General features: G+C 39.1%; 3 protein-coding genes across 4 annotated transcripts in view; all 3 read right to left on the reverse strand.

Moving 5' to 3' along the window:
* The window catches only part of mgat4a (alpha-1,3-mannosyl-glycoprotein 4-beta-N-acetylglucosaminyltransferase A), a 43,193-nt gene extending 40,781 nt beyond the window's left edge, over positions 1-2,412 (reverse strand). The window contains exon 1 of the mRNA XM_042494458.1: positions 1,655-2,412. Within this exon, the coding sequence (XP_042350392.1) occupies positions 1,655-1,748 (94 nt within the window). The 5' untranslated portion in view covers positions 1,749-2,412. The remainder of the gene's footprint in view (positions 1-1,654) is intronic.
* A 1,308-nt stretch (positions 2,413-3,720) lies between these two features.
* Positions 3,721-8,254, reverse strand: creg2 (cellular repressor of E1A-stimulated genes 2). The gene is made up of 4 exons (XM_042495006.1): positions 7,760-8,254; positions 5,794-5,963; positions 4,368-4,481; positions 3,721-4,272 (listed from the first exon to the last, which is right to left on the reverse strand). The coding sequence occupies exons 1-4, from the start codon at positions 8,177-8,179 to the stop codon at positions 4,131-4,133; spliced, it is 846 nt and encodes a 281-aa protein (XP_042350940.1). The 5' UTR covers positions 8,180-8,254; the 3' UTR covers positions 3,721-4,130.
* A 1,289-nt stretch (positions 8,255-9,543) lies between these two features.
* Positions 9,544-19,517, reverse strand: cracdla (cracd like a). 2 transcript variants are annotated; one of them, XM_042495141.1, is made up of 10 exons: positions 19,487-19,517; positions 16,664-16,723; positions 16,309-16,453; positions 16,082-16,217; positions 15,437-15,577; positions 13,508-13,744; positions 12,481-13,414; positions 11,393-12,306; positions 9,967-10,087; positions 9,544-9,878 (listed from the first exon to the last, which is right to left on the reverse strand). In XM_042495141.1, exons 2-10 carry the CDS (start codon positions 16,710-16,712, stop codon positions 9,682-9,684), a joined length of 2,874 nt encoding a protein of 957 aa, XP_042351075.1. In that variant the 5' UTR covers positions 16,713-16,723; positions 19,487-19,517; the 3' UTR covers positions 9,544-9,681. The 2 variants fall into 2 exon arrangements, with proteins under 2 accessions (XP_042351075.1, XP_042351076.1); XM_042495142.1 differs by lacking the exon at positions 9,544-9,878 and having other exon boundaries at positions 9,983-10,087; positions 11,386-12,306.
* Between the last annotated feature and the right edge of the window lie 444 nt (positions 19,518-19,961).

Raw genomic sequence — 19,961 nt, forward strand, 5'->3', positions numbered from 1 at the left:
CAGCGCAAGAGCTCCGCAAAAACTGTTTTTTGTTCAGTGCCCTTGTTAACAGGTTAGAGCAGCCACACTGCCGGCGTGACTCTGTGCTGTTCAGGTTCCACTTAGCTGATTTTCTCTGAGTGACACCTACAGTTTCAATGTGTTTATCTGTCAAAGAGGTGAGGGAATGCAAATATATCTGTTTTACTAAACTTTTCCTGTTTCCGTTTCAAAATGCAAGCACTCTGACAAATTTCTGTTGACAGAAGCCCTGCAGCTGTTGACACAAGCATTTTAATGTGAACCACTTGCAGGACAGTGCTGTTGAAAATGCAGGGGCTTATACAGCTTCATAAATGAATGGAGTAGGTACTTTTAATTGTGGAAATAAAGTAGTTATAACAATGACGCTGTAGGTGTGAACACATGTTGCTGTCACACGCTGGTCATGAATTGCAGTGTGCTTACTTGTTTTTATCAATGGAGTGTGGTGGCTTTTACAAGAGCATAGATAAGGGACTGAACAGGCAGTGTGATGGAAAGGTCAACCAGTGGAAATACTGTCCATATAGTTTACTCTTAAACTGTGACCGATTTTTTTTTTTCAGGTTGAACTTGTGTTTATGTTTTGTTGCTGACCCCAATCTACATCAGTGCACTGCTTAGCTTCTGTGTTTGACTCTAGACTGCTTCTCCAAACTGTGTGTTACACACTGATTATGGGCCTCGTACACAAAAAAAATCTGAACTCTCTGTTAAATGGTTCTACAGAAAACAAAATGGCATTGAATGATTTGTTTGTTAATCCAACAGTGTTGCAAACTGTGCTGTCTGGTGCTTTAACCCTTTGAAACCTGAGCCAATTGGCTTGGATTCTTTCCAAAGACATGGGAAGAAGGCAATACACAACTTAAAAAGAAATAACCAAAAATAAGCAAAAAAAAAATGTGTAAAAAAAGTACAAGAAATCTATCTAAAAATTAGAAGAAAAAAACAAATGAATTTAAACAAAGTAAAAACAATAACAATTTACAATAATAATAATTCTGTAAAATATTTTCAGATATATAGTTAACAGAATTATAGATGGACTTTGGGGGATATATGTCCCAAGCGTTTATAAAAAAAAATTAATTTTCTAATTTACTTATCTCTTATAATTTGTGTAACACCTCTTGCCAAATTGCTAATTGCCTTTTTCTCCACGTTTCCAAAAGAAATTACCAATCTGTACGGGTTCAAAGATTTAAATACTCGTTAAAGACGTCTGAATGCAGCACAAGAAAAGTGGTGTCGATCCAGGTTTTAAGGGGTTAAACTGACTTCACTTGACTGAGGTTGAAACACAACAGTGTGGAGATGGAGCAGTGTGACTGACTACATCATCTGCCATGCTGTCAAAGTGTAAAACGCATAGATCACTTTAGAAAAACAATGCACAAATGACTTTAGGCAACCACTGTGTGGTGTGTACAATGATGCAAAGCATGTCACGTTGCCTGTTGGTACAAATTGGCTGAAACTGGATGAGGTCCCGAGGTGGTCGGTAACACCTGCTGTCCTACGACAGGCTCCTGGACCCACGTCAGCTTCATGTTTTTTAACGAGGCCTCGCAGCTTCTTCTTCTGAAAGCCAGTAATATGCGTGTGGTAGCCGAGATGATATTTCACCTACCTTTGCCATTTTGCCACGCTGTGTACCAGGACAGGCTGAGGAAAGACGTGAAGAAAATAATCGCAGTGGCCACAGTTCCATTTCTGAGCCTCATCTCATTTCAGCGATGCCTCTCCTCGGCTGAGTGTCGGGGACCCCGGAGCTGCCGTTGCCTCCCTCCCTCCGTCTCTCTCTGCCTTCAGGGTGTCGAGACGGGCGTAGGCGCCGGCATACGGGGGGCGTCTAACGGTTGTGAAAAACGGCAGTTAACCGGACTGTGAGCACGGACTTCAGCCCTGTGCTCGGATGTATCCTCAGTCTCGGTGCGTCTTTTTCTTGTCGTTGTTTCGGAGGGCTGCTGGCTCCTCCTGTAACCGTCCTACAGTCACGAGTCAACTGATACCCACCGACGAGACAGCTTACATGGTCGGTTAAAATAAAAACAAGCTAGCTGCCGTTTCAATCCATTGTATTTTAAAGAGCCAGGCGTTAGCTACAAGTTACAAGTAGACGGCATTTCGAGTGTGTGACGCTGGATCCTCCGGGATAGGCTGTTCGCTCTCTGACGGTATCCGAAAGGCAACGCCTCAAATCACGTTGATTCCGCTTCAACTGGCAACAGATGAATTTACCAAAAAAAAAAATTAAAAAGCAGCGGCGTGTTGCCAACTAGCCGAGATTCACGTCAACGCAGCGACTGTAGCACATTTTTCTGACAGGAGAGCAATGCTGTCTTTTCCTATCTGTGGAAATGACGGCAGCTTTGTCGTTCATGTGGAGGTAACTTTTGATCAACGGCTTCACTAAAACACACAACGTAGTCGCGCGATATTTGGCAACTGGTGTGAAAGGGAGAGCAGCAGTGAGTTTTAAATAATTAAGGGTGATATAGATGTAGAATACTTTTTATTAACAATTTTGAGCTACTTTAGTGGCCGATCCAGACATTTATAAATTACATTAATGACATAAGTAGGTAAAAACCAGAAAAAATAGACACAAGTATGAACACACATAAGGGTTTAACTAATTAGATATTAGCTGCACGAGCTATACGATTTGCATAGATCAATAGTTTTGGTAAAATTTGTATATATACAGTATATATATAAAGACAGAGAGAGAGAGAGAGAGAGAGAGATATGTAGATATGTTATTTTCTCATAACTACCTAACAACAAACTAAAGGTTTGCACAAGTGGGTCTTCAGAAAACAACTTTCAAAATAAAACCCACCTGTGGGTTGGCCTGTGGTGCAACTCGAAATTAGGAACAAACTGCATTTTATCAGTTTTAATTAATTGCAGCGCCATCTGCTGTTCCTAAATCGACATTCAAATTTTAAAAAAAAATAATAAAATAAATCAAGGTTTAACACATTAAACTGCGTGATTGCACATTGAAGTGTGTGTTAACATGAGAAGTATTTGTGAACACAACAGGAAGACGTTCAACACATTTCATTCTATATTCTTTATTTGTTGTGCTCTGCTCTGACATCTGTTTTTGTATGTTTTTATGCTGTTCGCATAAAAAAGTCTATTTTTTAAAAAGACCCCAAGTACAATCTGCACCATCTAGGGGCCAGGCCCTCAACCGCATTAATGTAGACGTCATTTGCATTATCTGCTCTATTAGACGTGTTCAAATTAAGTGGCACTCCCTGATAGATAATAAAAGCAGTGCCCTTACATTTGATAAGAATAAATATTAAAGCAGTAATTACTTACAGTTTTGATTATTGTACTACTGTTACACCCAGAGAGTTGGTAAAACAAACTTTACCACGCTCAGTATTTGACACAAAAAGGGGTTTCTTTTGTATTGGAATCTGGCTTGCACATGAAAGCGGAACACATTTTTTATTTTCAAGTTATGAGTCACACAACACTATATATAGACAGTGATGCTTCATTTGTCTGCATACAGTATCAAAAAAATTTTTAAATTTAGGATCAGAGTTCCTTTTTTTTTAAGTCACTTGGACTCTATATCTTCAATTTGAATTGAAAAACCAGAGCACTGACGTATTAACAGTATAATTTTCTTAAAGGGGTGTAAATGTGAAATAAACACAACAAATTATATATTTTTTTAAAAAGTAGGCACAATAATTGCATGTGCCAACATTCATTTATTTTCCAAAAAGCACACATTTTGATGCAAACCCATAAGATAGTCAATGTTGAAAAGAATACATTGAAATCACATTGAATTTTCCATGCCAGCTGTGATGACTGTTACAATTCGATAACTAGCTTAATGACTTTACATACATTCACACACCCAATACAGGAGACTCATGAAATGATTTTGTGTGATTAACAAAAAAGATTCACTTTTAAAAATTAAAATAGCAACAGTGTTAAAAAAGATAATGAAAATTTCTTTGCACATTGCTGCTTTGGGAAGCGTTGATCCTTATTAGAGTGACGTCTGTGCTGTCAACAGCTGAACCGATCTGAGGAGGCTGAAATGATGAAGTGGAGGGGTTTTCTCAGAAAGGCGTAGCTTTAAAGTAGTCCTCCAGTGGAACGACTGATACGCCTCCAACCCAGTCCTGCAACCACACCTGGATCAACTCCAGCTTCATGAAGAACCAATTGTGCCCCACTGGCCACTTTGCCATCACAGGATGTCTACAAAAACAAAAGCAGCATGTGAAGATGCACGTGCCAAATGTTTTCACCTATTTCTCCGTGTATTCATGCACACCTTCTGTTTGCTGAGTTACCTTGTGAACATTGCCTCTTTTGCAAACACGAGCTCCTCTGGGGCCACCTCCACCATCTTGCCTGTTAGACTGAGTCGAGCACATCTTGGATCTTCTGGATCATAAACCATTTGCCTTGAAACACAGAAAACCATGTTACCATTGTGAATACACACGAAAAGAGCTTCTAGCTTTTCTGAGCCTCCCAGTAACTTGAAGTCATTTAATTAAGGTCCAGATCAGATCACTAACCAGAAAAAGCTTTCGACAAGGGTCCAAAAAGTACTTGGATTCCTGTATTAATTATATTATAGTTGTCTAAAAAAACAGCACTAAAGCACAATATCAACTGACGTGATAAAGTCCTTAACGTGCGTCCTCCTGCTTTATGTTGATTTCACAACTATATATATTATAGATTATTTCAGTTTTGAGCTATAGTACATATTCTTCAATTAAGTTTAATTTAGTCCTGACCTTGGGGCAGTTTGTAATGTAAGAAGTAATAATACTTTGTTTTAATACTGTATTTTTGGGAGTATCTGTACTTTATGTGAGTTTTTATATTTCTGTCAATGTTAACTTTTACTCCATTATATTTTCAAGTATTTTAGTTATTTACTATAAAATAAAGAAGGAAGGAAGGAAGGAAGGAAGGAAGGAAGGAGGAGGTGGACACATGAATGACAGAATGGTGGGTAAGGAAAAAAAATGGATTTTGTTTTTTATTCCTTAAAGTTGTAAAAAAGACCTTTTTTCAAGTGTATCTTAAGTTCCATTTTAAGGGGGTTTACAAGTTAAGAAGAAATAAATTGAGTTTTTTTTATATTAACAGCATTTACTTGTACTTTAATTTTCAGCACTTCAGTAAAAAGCTAAAAACGTTCATTTTTTACACTGCCTACTGCACCCTGTAATGACTGCAAACATTTTCTAAACTTTTTATATCATTTTAAATAAACTTCTTATCTTTGCATCTCTTGTATGCACTTTCTCTATTTTACTGGTGAATTTTATTTTACGATTTTTAAATCATTCAGAAATGAATTTTACCGTCTTTATCTTATCTCCTCTTTTATTTTTATCCTTTATTTCGATTCAAACTTTATTGCTCTGTGAAGCACTTTGAATTGCCCTGCCGTATGAAATGTGCAATGCAAATAAAGCTGCCTTGCCTACTTAAAGTACATTTAATATCATAAAATTACTTTGGATACTTAAGTACAGCAAAGATCAATTACTTTAAGATTTTTACCTTAAATTCTACCAATGTCATTTCCTGGTAAGATATCTGTACTTTAACTCAAGTTTCAGGTACTGCATCCACCACTACCAGCTACATTATGGGAAGAACTAGGGGTTATTTGGGGTTAAGTTTTTGCCTCAGGACCCTTTACCAAATCAATGTGGCCATGAGTTGAGGAGTGCATTAAAAGTCAATGCTCACCTGCAGAATTCTCCCTCGGCCTCTGAAAATGTGAGAGAAGCGTAGGGGTTACTCTTCAGATCTGACACGGTGTTGTCCATCGGCGTCACATAAAAATAGATGACTCCAGTGCTGTTGTCCAGCGGTCCATCACTGACCGAGAAGATGTTCCCAAAGGGGAGACCTTTGATCTGTGTAATAAAAGATGGATATGATTACACATGTCTTGTAATAGATTGCTTAAAACCAAATTAACACAAAAACAAGGACATAACCTCAATGTCCTAAGTTAAATGAATGAATAAAATGTAAAATATTGTGATTGGTTTATATTGTGGTTACTGGGCTGTAGGTACTGATGAGATAATGTCCTCAATGATGTGATGAACATACTTTATACACTGAATCCACTATTTTTTTAAAATTTTGAGCATTTAAATGTCAAAACTTTATGACCAATGAAATTACTGAATAAAGTCCAAATGAAGTTTTCAATATTTTGCCACCAGAGGCCTTTGAAACAGCATTTAAACCTCAGAATAAATGAAATATGCAAAATCATAAACATTTTGGTTAGACAATGGGGTGCACAGTAGGATTACATGAAGTTACAGTGTATGACTTCAGTGGTGGAAGAAGTACCTAAATCCTTTACTTAAGTAAAAGTACAAATGTAAGAATAAATTGCAGAAAGTGAAAGTCCTACATTCAGAATCGGTCCCTTTCAGAGTTTTAATTTTTTTTTAATCAATGCACTAGATGATAATTTGTGCACACAGGTTTTTGGGACTTCAGGGGCTTCTTGTTAGTCTTGTTGTGGGACGACTTACAACTTTGTCATTGCCAGTAGTGCACAGTGACCTTGCGTACATCCCAGCATAGCTTTGCATAATTTCAACCCAGTCAACCCCATCACTGAAAATACCTGTGTGGGTGTGCAAGTCTTCAAATGTATAATAATGCATCATATTTTATGAAGTGAATATATATTTTGTTTGTAAAAGCAGAGTAATTAGCAGCGGTGTAAGGTAGTTACAATGGGTCCCAGTGCATGCTAGTTACTAGTTCTGTGCCTAAACTATTAAACATATTTTTAAGGTGGCCTACTCTCATGGGCCCCCTCACTTCCTCGTGCAACCGCCCTGCCTGGACTATTTAGTTACTATAGATGATTGTAGTGGACTAAAAAAGATTAAGTTTTCCTCTGAAATATAGTGAAGTGGCCCTAACTCATACGTATAAAATTATATAAAGTGGAAATACTGAAGTGAACTGCAAGCAGGGCTGCAGAAAACAGTTACTGTCACTGCTGATTTATCTGTCAATTATGTCCTCCATTAATCAGTTTATTATTCTGGTCCATAAAATGTCACAAAATGTTGAGAAATGTCAATTAGTGTTTCCAAAAGCCCAAGATGACATCCTCAAATGTCTTCTCTTGTCCACAACCCAACTCTGTCTCATATTTTAAATCACTTTTAACAACCCACAATTTTACTTATGTTTTATGACATCTTATTAGTTTTTATTACGTACCTAGTTTTTGGCTCTGAGTTTATTTCGCTCTCTGTTTTTTGTGTTCTGGTTTTATTATAAGGTAAACTGGGACTGTGTTTTGAAAGGTACTTCTAAAATAAAAGTTATTATGATTTATCATTATTATTATTATTATTATTATTACAGAGGAAGAAACCACAAATTATTTACATTTAAGAATCAGAACTCAAGAGGATTTTGTCTTTTCTCTCAAAACAAATTATTTTATCTTTAACAAATTATTCTGCTATTAATTTCACAGCTGACAACTAATCGATTAATCGTTGTAGTTTTCGAAATTGCAGACTACTTACAGTAATTGCAGTACTTGAGTAACTAGATGTACTTGCTGTTCACCACTGGAGCTCAGCGTCTCTAAAACCTTTGCTGCAGCCCTGAATCCACTCAAACCTTAATATTACACAAGGAGCACTCCCCCTGCGTGGGTTACCTTGTCTTGAGTTGAAATGGTGGACAGATGTCCCCAGTCACTGTAGTGAGCGATGTATCTGGCTGTCCTGGCGGTCTCCTGGTGCGGGGGAGGACCGCTGCTGCTGCCGGACTTCTTCACTTTCTCCAGCCGGTATGAAAACAGACGAGAGGACAGCTGAGCCACATCGTCGGTCTCGGGCTTCACCAGCTCTCCGGGGCTCTCCACGCTGTCTCCGAGGACGTTTGAGGACGGATAAGCCTGCTTCCACAGCCCCGCACTGTCCACAAGCAGCGCCGGGGCGACCTCCTCCGACAGGTCCGCGTCCTCCACCACATCGTTGGAGGAGACCACCCAGGACACGGAGCTCCTCAGGGTGTAGCTGTGAGACAGACAGAGGACACTGGCAAACACTGCCAGGGGAAAGAGACAGGCCCTCATAGCATGGAGCTCTGTGGCAATGGCCGCCCTCACTCACCACTCGTTTGTTTACAACCTCACGTGTGTTTGATTTCGTAACACGAGGAGGTTTAGTAACAGACAGCAGCTTCACAGCGACCCCTACTGACAAAGCAAGGACACACACTTTACAATGAATGACAAAAATCCTGGTATTTGCACCCAAGATTTGCACTGAATAAGTGCATGTTTTAAGTAGCCCACTGGTGGAAGTACCTTTACTCAAATACAGGTTTACTACTTTTAGATAGAAATATATGAGTTTGCTACTGACATGTTATATACTTCTTCGCTAATGGACTTTAGAGAGAAATGTGCATTTTTTTACTAAGTAAACTTATTATTATTATTATTATTATTATTATTATTATTATTATTATTATTATTATTTTTTTACTTTTTATGCACAATTTTAACTAATTTAGTGGTCAATCCAAAATGTATAAATGACTAATAACACAGGTAGGTAAAAACTAGACAGACAAAAAGTAATATTAAGCACAAGGGTTTGCCTAATTAGTTATAACAAAAAGCTAATCTATATATATGTGTGTGTGTGTATATATGCATGTGTGTGTGTATATATTATATATATATATATATATATGTATATATATGTACAATATGTATAATATAATATAATATAATATAATATAATATAATATAATATAATATTATATTATATTATATTATATTATATTATATTATATTATATTATATTATATTATATTATATATATTATATTATATTATATTATATTATTATTATATATAATGATATAGATTGTTGTTTAACTAATTCAGTGGTCAGTCCAAAAATTAAAGATGGCAATAATGACACAAGTAGGTCAAGGCCATTTATTACACGTGGCTGTTTTTACTTTAAGGCCTTATCAATCAGATAAGATCACCGGTACTGCACACAGCATCAATATAAGGCCTGCAGGAGGGGCTGTAGGCCAAGTGGGTTAGCAACTTGATGTCCCATGGTACTAGGAAACACTGAGGCAGTGTTAAGGCTTGAAGAAATGTTACAGATATATAAGAAATTCTGTTCTTATCATAACTAGTTAAGTTTTTGACATAATTTCTGATGTCGAGGGAGCATGAAGTCCATTACTGTATATTGTAATTTAGTGTAATTAAGCTGTTTTACACTAACACACTTGACAAATGACACAAAAACTTAACATTAGAAATTTTATTATTTAACATAAACTATTAACAGCAGTGACATGCTGAATCACATAAAACATTATTCAGAAATACCATTTAACTTGATGTGTTTGTGGTGAAGAGGATTATAATAAACTTGGGCCTTTTCAATATATACTCTTGTCTCTCAATATAGCATTAATACAATTAATAAAATTCACAACACAAACACAACAGCCTCAACAGAGCTCAATCAACACCTTTATGACTCCAATTCAACATAACAATTTGTCTGCAGGTCTGTTCATACAGTTGTGTCTGTTTTCGCTCTCAGTCCATAGACTTGTCGCTCCACGCCATCGACTTTCTTTTTGCTAGCTCCATCCAGGACGGCTGGCCGCTGTCAGACATGGACTGCAACACTGATGGCATTGTGGGTGACGATGAGGGCGATGAAGATGGCGCCACATTTTTCCGCAGCCATTTGTCCTCACGAGGTCTCTCTGGGACTTTAGTGGGACTTGACTCTGAAAGGAATAAACTGTGTCATGTTGTTGCACATGAAGATACTGAATACAACATGAAATAAAGCTGTATTAATGTGTGTCAACATACCTGCAGGTTTGACCCATTGTCTTCCCTCTGGTTTAACTTCTTTGCTCGGAGTCAAGGGTTTGACCGAGGCAGTGGATTCACCGGATGTCTGCACCTCTGTTTGAGCTTTTTTCAATTCCACCTGAGAAAAAAACGTGAGTTAGATCATCTTCTCTGGACAACTTGACTAAAAAGGAAAGAAATCCCACAAAAAGACCAAAACCAACAAGCAATTGATCCTACTAACAAGAGGTTTCCATGTAGCCAAACCTAATACAGCTTATTCCCCTACACCATAGAGCTCCATTGTTGTCCAAAAGCTATTTAAACACACAAATGAGCCACAACATTGCATGGACCGATATATTATGTTTCGTCATTATGTCATTAGGATAAATAAGTGCACTGTACTTAATTTCTTACTTAGTTTCTCTAATGCTATTTGGCATGTCAGAGATGAGACGCTCGCCCAGCACCTACTTATGTGTGCTCACCTTTTTTCTCTGATAACTGAAGATCCAGATGTTTAGATGTTTTTTATGGAATTATCTGCAGAGATCTCTTCCTCTCCAAAACAAATGGACCTAGTAATTTAACCCTTTAATAGACATTGTAAGCACAGGGTTGACTTGTTTTTTGTTTTTGTGATCAAATTGTTTTTCTAAAAACTTTGTTTTGATACGATGTTTTTTAAGTATTTTGATTATACTGCAATTCTGTTTTTATTACACTAAATTGACTTTGTTTTCTACAGTCCATTTTAAACAGATTTTTTAAATAGATGTATTATTATTTGTATTTATTTTCTATTTGTTTGTTTATTTGTTTATTTTTTTAAATTACTTTTATTTCAATAAAATAGCACTGACAAATTGTTTTTTCTTTACCATGTATTTTATACCATATTTTTTATTTGTAACTATTTATTTTTGTTTATATTTATTGGTTTACTGCATAAAGTTACTTTTATTTTCTATTAATTTCTATCATATTACATTGACTTTTTTTACAATGCAAAACACTTTTTTCTTAATAAATTGATGCATTTTATGATTTTTTGCAAAGGCATTTCCAAGTGCAATTGTTAAAGGGTTAAACCAGTAAAAATACTGAATAAAGCAGTTTTCACATATAAAATTTAAAAAATCAGTGATTTTGCAGCATTGCTCATTGCAGAGGGGCTGCTTGCTATGGTGGCCATCATGAAAATGCAAAAGGCCCAATCTCAAGTCAGTGTTTGGATTGTCCATTCTGGGCTGCTGTAGAAACATTGTGATGCAACATGGTGATTTCCATAGACGAGGACCCTCTCCCTACATCGATATAAACAGCTCATTCTAAGGTACCAAAAACACAACAATTCTAACTGTCAAGTGATAAGCTAAAAAAACATAAATATTATAATCGAACACAGTATGAAAGACAGTAACAAAGAAGTACCACAAACCCCCTTGGTTCCAGTTGCAGGGTTCCACTCTGCCCGTTTCTCCAAAAAAGCTGCCCTCTCGCTCACTGACCCGGCCCAAACTGCCCGTCTCCCTGACTGGGACGCGCCCTCTTTCTCCTGCACGGCAGCTTCTCCTTCCCCTCTTCCTTGAGTAGAAACTGGAGGAGAAGCTGTAGCTGATGAGGTGGTAGAAGCTGAGGTTGTCGATTTGAGCTGGTTGAGGGGGTGAAGACCTCGATTGCTCCAGGGGGGTTGCTGCTGGCCCGAGGAAAGGTAAGACTGTGCGAGAGACTGTGTGACACTCCCTTGTGCAGACTGAGAAGCGGTCTCTGTCTGTGAAGAGGAGTGCAGGGGAGACTGGGCTGTCCATGGGTTGGTCTGATGAGATGTGGGCTGATGATCACTGGTTTGTTTTAATGTTTGTGCTTCTCTGAAGATGTTTGACTGAACAGGAGACATCCTCTGCTGTACTGCTGATGGTTTGACAGTCTGTGCTTGACTTCTACTTTGTGCCGTTTGTGCTTTAGCTGCATCAGTCAGTGGTTGATTTGCAGGCTCTGTTGCACTTTGTTGTGTTTTTACAGTCTGTGTTTGTGCTGCAGGCAGCGTCTCTGTCTGCTCTTGTGCTTGTGGCCGAGCCGCCGCCTGCACGCCTGAAAAATCTCTGGGAAATCTGCTGCTAAAAAGCTGATGAAGGCTTCTGGTCTTTTCCATCGCCAAGCTCATCCAGGACACCTCAGATGAAGCCGTCTGGGGGACAGGCTGTGGCTGTGCGGGATGTTGAGGCTGCTGGGACGCTGCAACAACATTTTCTTTGAGGTTTGAGGAGGTTGTTTGGACTTCTGTCGCCATGATGTCACCAGTAGATGGAGGGTTATGCTTGACTGGCAGCGAGAAGCCAGACGGGGCGGGATCTAAGGAGTGACACAGTTCAGTTAGACACACTTGGCAGCACTGTTAAAGTTTGTCTGGTACAAAGGTCCCCTGTGATCAGTACAAAACTTATCACTCTGGAGTGATTATTTACTATGTGCAAGTGTGAAATGTTTAACCCAATAAGGAACTGAAAAAGTTCCTCAGAGACTTACCTGTTGGTCTTATCTCTTGTCTTTTTTGCTCCTCTGGTGGCTTTGAGTTCTGGTTCGCAGAGGTATCAGAGCGATATCTCATTGACAGAGTTGTGGAACGCAGTTTGACACCAAACGCTGTCTTTCCTTCGTCCTCCTCCACCTCCTGTGCCTCCACTGCTTCCTCCACCACCTCTTGGCTGCTCTCCACCTCTGCAGTGCCTGTATCTGTTTTAGACGGTGTCAATGATTCCATCTTTTTCAGGCTGTCCCTCCTGTCCCAAGGATGAACAGAGCTTTTCTGTTGAGCTCCCTCTTGTCTAAATCTTCCCACAGAAAAGGATTTATCCTCTGCTCCCCTGACCGTCTTGTGCCTGGCTTCAGTTTGTTCTACCACCCCCACAAAACTGCCCGATCGGGGTCTTTCTCCATCTCTTTTTTTGGCAGTGTTGATGGAGAAATGGAAGGACCCAGATCCTGGAGAGGGTCTTTTTATTCCTCTCGTGCTTTCTGTCTCACCGTGAACCTGCTGGTGAAGCGATGGAGTGGACAGCTGTTCAGAGGAGACTTCAGCCTTGTTTTGAGTATTTCTTTTGTCATAATGGGACATTATTTGTATCTCGAAATCCCCGTCTCTGTTGTCCTTCAGTTCTGTCTGTATGAAGGATGAGTGTGGCCGCTCACTGGACATTGAATCTGCTGCTCTGTGAGGCTTAACTCTTAGCACCTGGGAGGCTGCTTTCTCGGGAAGAGCTTGGTCCTGTTGGAAAACTGTATGGCTGGATGATTTGGATGCTGCCTCCTGGGAGTTTGAAGGCTCAGATGTATCAGGAGTGACGGCATCCACTTGTTCTGTTTCCAGTGTCATCTCCTCTTGAGCATCAAGCCGCTGCTCTTCTTTTCTCACAGACTCAGGGTGATTGATGTTGTTTGGGGTTTGTAAGTTGGAGTCATTCTGCAGAAAGATATGGAAAGAAGGTTAAGGAAGCGCATGATGTGAGTGTTTGTCCTCATAAACTATATACAAGGTGACAAAGTGTCCACTCACTGCAGCAAGCGTCCTCTTGGTGCTGGCCCTCTGGTTTCTGGGTTTGACAGACATCCGATGACGTGCAGCAGACGTATCCAGGCATGGGGTGAACTGGGCTGGAGAGCTGAAGTCCAGCGGGGGCTCAGCAGCAGAAGAAGAAGAGGAATTGGAGGAGACAAAAAGAGGCGGTCCAGGTTTGGTAGGTGCAGGTTTGGGGTTGGGTGAGAGCGGACGAGACGATGGTTGTGATATGGTCTGAAAAGAAAGAAAATCATAATGTAAAACTGCAAATAAAGAATAAACAGAAAGACATATCAAAATACAGCCAAAAAATGTTTCATTTATGTATTATAAGTTTATTGATTGTATTTATGCCCTGTAACACCAGACTCATCATCTACCTCCCCGACTTTAAATATTAAGGCTGGTAAAATTCTGTTAAAACTGTTCAAAAGCTATTAAAAACAGCCACACTGTTGCACTGAGTGACATGTTCCTTCATGAACATGGCTATTCTAGTATATTTTGAGTCAATCCCACATCACACTAGATTAATCTGAGTCTGAAAATAGTCCCAGTGAAATTCACTGTTTACTATTTAGCAATGTTTGCTAAAAAAAACCAAAAAGTGCAGTGAACAGATTTTTGGGGATTACTGTGACTTTAAAAAAAAAAAAGAAACTACGTGTGTGACCTATTTGCACCTTAAAGGGAAACTCTATTTTTCAGCCTGGACCCTATTTCCCCATGTTTTTGTGTCTGAGTGACACAGTTTAAAAAAAAAAGTTGGTCCAGTTGTGGGATAGACTGCTGGAGCCGCAGCGGCAAAACAAGCCACAAGGGGCAATTATACACTGTCAATTTATGTCCACTAAAATGCTTACAACATTACAAAATAAAGACCATACAGAACATGAAACATTTTTTTATACCTTTCACTGATCTGTGTCTAAATCTCACTCAAAGAGTCTCATCCTAAAATCTCATGGACTTTTCCACATTTTCGAAGTCAGCTAAACATTCAGGCATGACACTGAAAATCTTTTAGATACAACTAAGCTACACTTTATGTGCTCCAACACAATAAACTCCTCTCTCAAATGCTCACTAACATTTCCACTGTTGTTTTTCATGCAAAAAATCACCTCTCATGAGATTTCAATGCAAAACGTCTTCTTTAGCTAAACTTGTTCACAATAACAAACACAACAGTGAAAGATAAGTAAATGCGTTTCTTTATAGTGTCCGCTCTGTAATGTTGTCAGACACTGAACCTGTCGGTGGCAAAACATCACCTTTAACATTTCAAAAATGGTTGCACATAAAAACATGGGGAAATAGGGTCAAGGTTGAAAAAAAGTTTCCTTTTCAGTAGGAATAATTGAGCTTGGTTGAGGGAGTGTTTTTAGACTAGGTAGGAAAGTCATATAGTATTGAGAGACAAACTGTAATATTTTGACCTTTTGATGAATTTGTTGACAATAAGAATGATATTTATCCTTTAACACATACATTAATCCAGACCAAATCCAAATTCTAATCTCAGACTTGAACCCATAAGAAGTTAGGACTTGCGAAATGTCCCAGATTCGGAGGACTCCCTCCTTGCAGAGTGTTAGGTTTGCATAACTCAGAATCATACGAGAACAGAAATCCACGCAAAGAAACACACAACACAATCACACAAATACTGCATTTACTGCATGACTTTGCAGACATTGGTAAGATGTTTGCATGAATGTTGCACACTGAGATCACAGCTATCTGTTCCTCTTCTTCATTTTAGATGGATTTGAACCAAAATAGTTGGTGAAAAGAAAAGAGAAGTGAAGTCTGATTGATAAATCCACTCAGAGAGAACTCTCAAAATCATGGAAATGTACCCTCAAATACTCCTAAACCAGCAGATGACTGCTCATGTATCACCTCACTGTGATAGTAAATCACCTTGTTGAGGGCTCCTGACATCTCAGGGGGGCTGTGGGGAAGACTGTCATCCTCTGAGCGGCTTCCCACATCCTCCGGACGTCTGATTGGCAGAACCAGCGGCGGTGGCCCCAAATGCAAATTCTGCTGCTGAAGCTTCATCTGTGACACCAGATGCACATGTGTTTTATTATTATTATTAATTGTAATTTTCTTTTCGATTTTTAACAAACATAAACATGAATAATAATAGTACACCAAAAACGAGTAAGAGGGGAAAAATACAAAAGAAACAACATGAAAAAACTAAACTAAACAAATCAACAGGCTAAGCAGTGGTTTCAACAAACACTATGCCGTCACTCCACACCATCTTGACATTATGATGAATGGATAATATTATCACCACTCCTATACCATCTTAAAGTGACAAACTGGGTCAGTATATTTAACCCTTTAAAACTAGAGCAAATTGGCCTGATATCCTTCAAAAACATTTTAAAAAAAAATAGCAATGAGCATCGAGAGCAGACAGGACCCAAAGATTAGCAAGAAATTAGTAAAAAGTAGAATTATCTGAAAATGTGAAGAAAAAAAAAGAGTAAAAATAAATAAAACATAACTGAGTCTGTTCCTCCCTTGATGCACATGAACAAGACCCTGTACCTGCAGAGCTTTAATCTTGCTGTGGACGTTCTCCTGCGATAAGACCCTCGCTGGTTCCGCTTCTGTCAGGACCTGATCAGCCAGAAAGATGCTGTCATGGGACAATGCCCGAGATCCCATCATCCTCTGGGAGCATCTGTGGGGTCATGAGGAGGGAAACAGAAGAGGGGTGAAGGCACAGACTAGAAAATCTGAACAGAAATATTTACTATCATGCAGACACTTACGCCAAATCTTCATCTGATCCGAGTCCCTTTGCTGCTGTGATGTCACTGGCGGACTGGCTGAGTTTGGCGTCTCCCTCTCCTCCGGTTCTCTTACTCTTCCCAAAGAGACGAGTTCTCAAAGACTTGATTCTGGACTTTTTACGTCCTGACGAAGATTGAGAAGGAGACAGATCCAGATCACAGCAGCTCATACACATACGCAAACCTCACATTTACCTCCTTTTTTATGTCAAATGCATGTCAGTGACAAAAAATGGTCCTGGGTTTGTGCTCATGTTAGTTTGACAGCTCATTTTTGTCAATGACTTGCTTTTTCTTCACTATGACACTCTCATATATGGACAGATAGTCTCACCTGGAATTTCCTCTGCGCTCTCTTCTGTGTCTCCAGAGAAAGACTCCATCGGTCAGATCACTGAAAGATGTCCAGAGCAGACGAAAATAAAAAGCACTGATAATGAGAACACAACCGTGACAACAAAATCCTCAGGCGTAGTTTTTAGAGCCCCGTTATCACGTGCTGGAGGCCATCTAACGTAGTGTGAACACTCGAGTGGTTTGTTTTCTGACAGACACACACATGCACCTGATGCTCTTGTGTGATTGCCTGAAGATGTGACTTTGGACTTGAGGTTCAAAGGTTTATTGGCTTTATCAGGAACGGTTCCTTTACTGTTACCGGGTGGGGCGTGCTGAGGGGTTTGTACAGTCAACATTATATAATCAAAGAAGCTTCTACAACAAGACTATATACATTAAAACAGTGGTTCCCAACCTTTTTTATTAACCCTCTTGTTATGTTGTGGGTCAAATTGACCTGTTCAAAATTAAAAAAAACAGGAAAAATATTTTTAATAATTTTTGGAGCATGAAACCAAACACTCACAAATGTGCGCGCGCGCACACACACACACACACACACACACACACACACACACACACACACACACACACACACACACACACAAACGAACAGATGTTCTTTACACTTTGTTAAAAAATGTAATGTAATTTTAAGATGTAAATTGGAATTTAAAGGGTCAATTTGACACCCAACAGAAGAGATGTGTTTGAATCACTTAATGGTATGTTAATAACAGAGCCTATTTCAAAAATGTTGTGTTGAAGAATATGTTGAAACAAATGTGGGTGTACAGAAAATGAGCTTGGAAATGATTTTTTAATGAAAAACAAGTAAATTCTCAGCAGTAAATCATGACCTGCAAGAGGTGTTTACAATAATTATTAACAAAGTTTATATTAGCTGAGCTAAAGATAATGTTCATGGAGAAAATAAATACTACTTTCAGATGGTTAGACACGCACAGAGTCAATCTGATCTGGGAACACTGCTATTTCTTAAGGATGAACGTAACAGGAGGGTTAAGGGACCCCTTGTCTATCACTGAGTAACTGATTTCTCCTGACTAAGAGACATATTTGTGGATATTTCATATTATATTCAATGTATAGCAACAAGAGAACAGAATAACTTAAAACTGTAATATTAACCCAAATAGTGAACGCATTAAGTGTTGGAAGTTTGTGCAAAATTAACAATTTTGATGAATTTTGAACAGATCGTTTTCTCGCTCATTCATTCATTAGTTGTAACAGCTTATCCTGTTAAGGGTCGCGGGGAGCTGGAGCCTATCCCAGCTGACACTGGGCGAGAGGTGGGGTAAACCCTGGACAGGTCGCCAGACTATCACGGGGCCAGCACATAAATGTACTGTAATTAATTAAATATATACATACACCCACATACTCAAATTCAAATATTTATGATTTTTCACTATTATTTACAGAAAAAGAGGAAGATAAACTTGGAAAAAAAAATAACATTCACACAGGACACAAACAGCTGGCTCCGGGGTGAAAGTCCAGAGTTTTTTTTGACCCACCTAACCTCCCGCCATCCCTGTTTGGACTTTCTCTCTCTTTATATTACGGTACATGCAGGCAGCACATAAACTGCCAGCACTCGGTGCATAATATTCTGCGATAAAGGGTGCCTTTGTGTATCCATGTCTGACGCTGACGCCGACGCCCACTGACAAGGCGGCAATATTTGACTAGTTAGGAGTGAGAACAACCTGAGCTCTTCACTGTGTCCTTATTCTGTGAATTTGTATATGTATATATATATTTATATTTATATTTATATATATATAGAATAAATATTTCAATTTTAAAATAACTATTCCATTTGGTTTGCTTCACATAAATGAATAAAATGCTGAGATATAGATGAAGTGTTTATATATATATTTTTAACTTTTCTTACACCACTTGAAATTACAAAGACCTCCCAACCCCCCATAAAGCTGTGGACCCCCAGGATGGGAATTGGTGCATTAGATAACACATTAAATGTAGTGTCATGAAGAAAAGCACACCATGTGGGTTGCAAATATTAGGATCTCTAATATGACATAGCATTAGTTGGAGTACACATAAATATCACAAAGCAGTGCAGCCTGAATAATATTTTGTGCCAAATCTCTACTTATGCAACTCTTTGTCTGACAAAAACATCCAGATTTGGGTTGATGTGTTCCTGAGTGCAAGATATAGTACTTTTGTTTTACAGACTTTTTACTTGCACCGTGCCCTGCAGCTGGTGTGCTATTTTAGATACACCATTCATTTTCAGAAAAACATACAGTTCTCAGTGTGTAGCCAAGGAGCGGTTAACAGAGCATGAATCTGTACGGCGTGTGCGCCTGATAAGACAAGATGAAGCAGGATAAACATGCAAAGTCCACACTGCACCTCTCGTATCACTCAGCCTGCTCTCAGAAAACAAGCACACCCTATTAAAAAGGATATGACACTCACAAAAAAAGTTGCTTGTGACTAACACAACATTTGAACCTCTTGCCCTGTCAACACCTTTCAACCTGTGTGTGAATGAAAATAAAGTGCTCCTGATGAATGAGGCCATACCTCAGAGTTTTGTCATGCACGGAGCCAAACTACAGCCCCAACAGAAACAGCAGATAATCCAGTGGATTACTGACATTGCAGAGAGATCCTTGTGAGATTTCGCAGCACCATAATCCACAACAACGGCTTAATCACAAAACTTCCAATGCCAGGTAATGCTGTCACAGGGAAAGTCCTTCTCAATATTACAATCACACACTATTTACTGCAAAAAAATGAATGAACTTACCCAATGTCTTACAGCAGCTCCTCTTCCTCCTCTTTGTCCTCCTCTCTGGGCCGAGTTGTCTCGTCTCAGATGTCCTAATGTTTAAACCTCAGGCTCGAGTCGCCCACATCTGCAGACAGAGGAGGATGCAGAGGGAAGGGAGCGAGGGGAGTGGAAGGAGAGCGAGAAAGAAGGGGCAGGGAGGATGAGAAAGAGAGAGAGAAGGACACTCCATGACAGGGTAAGCAAATGCACAAAGAGAAAAGAGGACAGAAGAGAATAAGGGAGAGAGAGCGAGAGCAAGGGAGAGAGAGATACTCTATTACATTAGTGGCACACTGTGGCCCTCTGCGCTAAGCTCCTTATAAAACGCTAACCTGATTTTAGGCCCAGAAATGAGAGTAGAGGGAAAAAAATAAAGCTCCAGTTGGAATGAGGGCAGGCATACAGGAATTACGGCTCACAGGACTGTTTGAACATTACACCGGGCTGCTGC

Source organism: Plectropomus leopardus, chromosome 10 (assembly GCF_008729295.1).
Source record: "Plectropomus leopardus isolate mb chromosome 10, YSFRI_Pleo_2.0, whole genome shotgun sequence".
Taxonomy (NCBI): Eukaryota; Metazoa; Chordata; class Actinopteri; order Perciformes; family Serranidae; genus Plectropomus; species Plectropomus leopardus.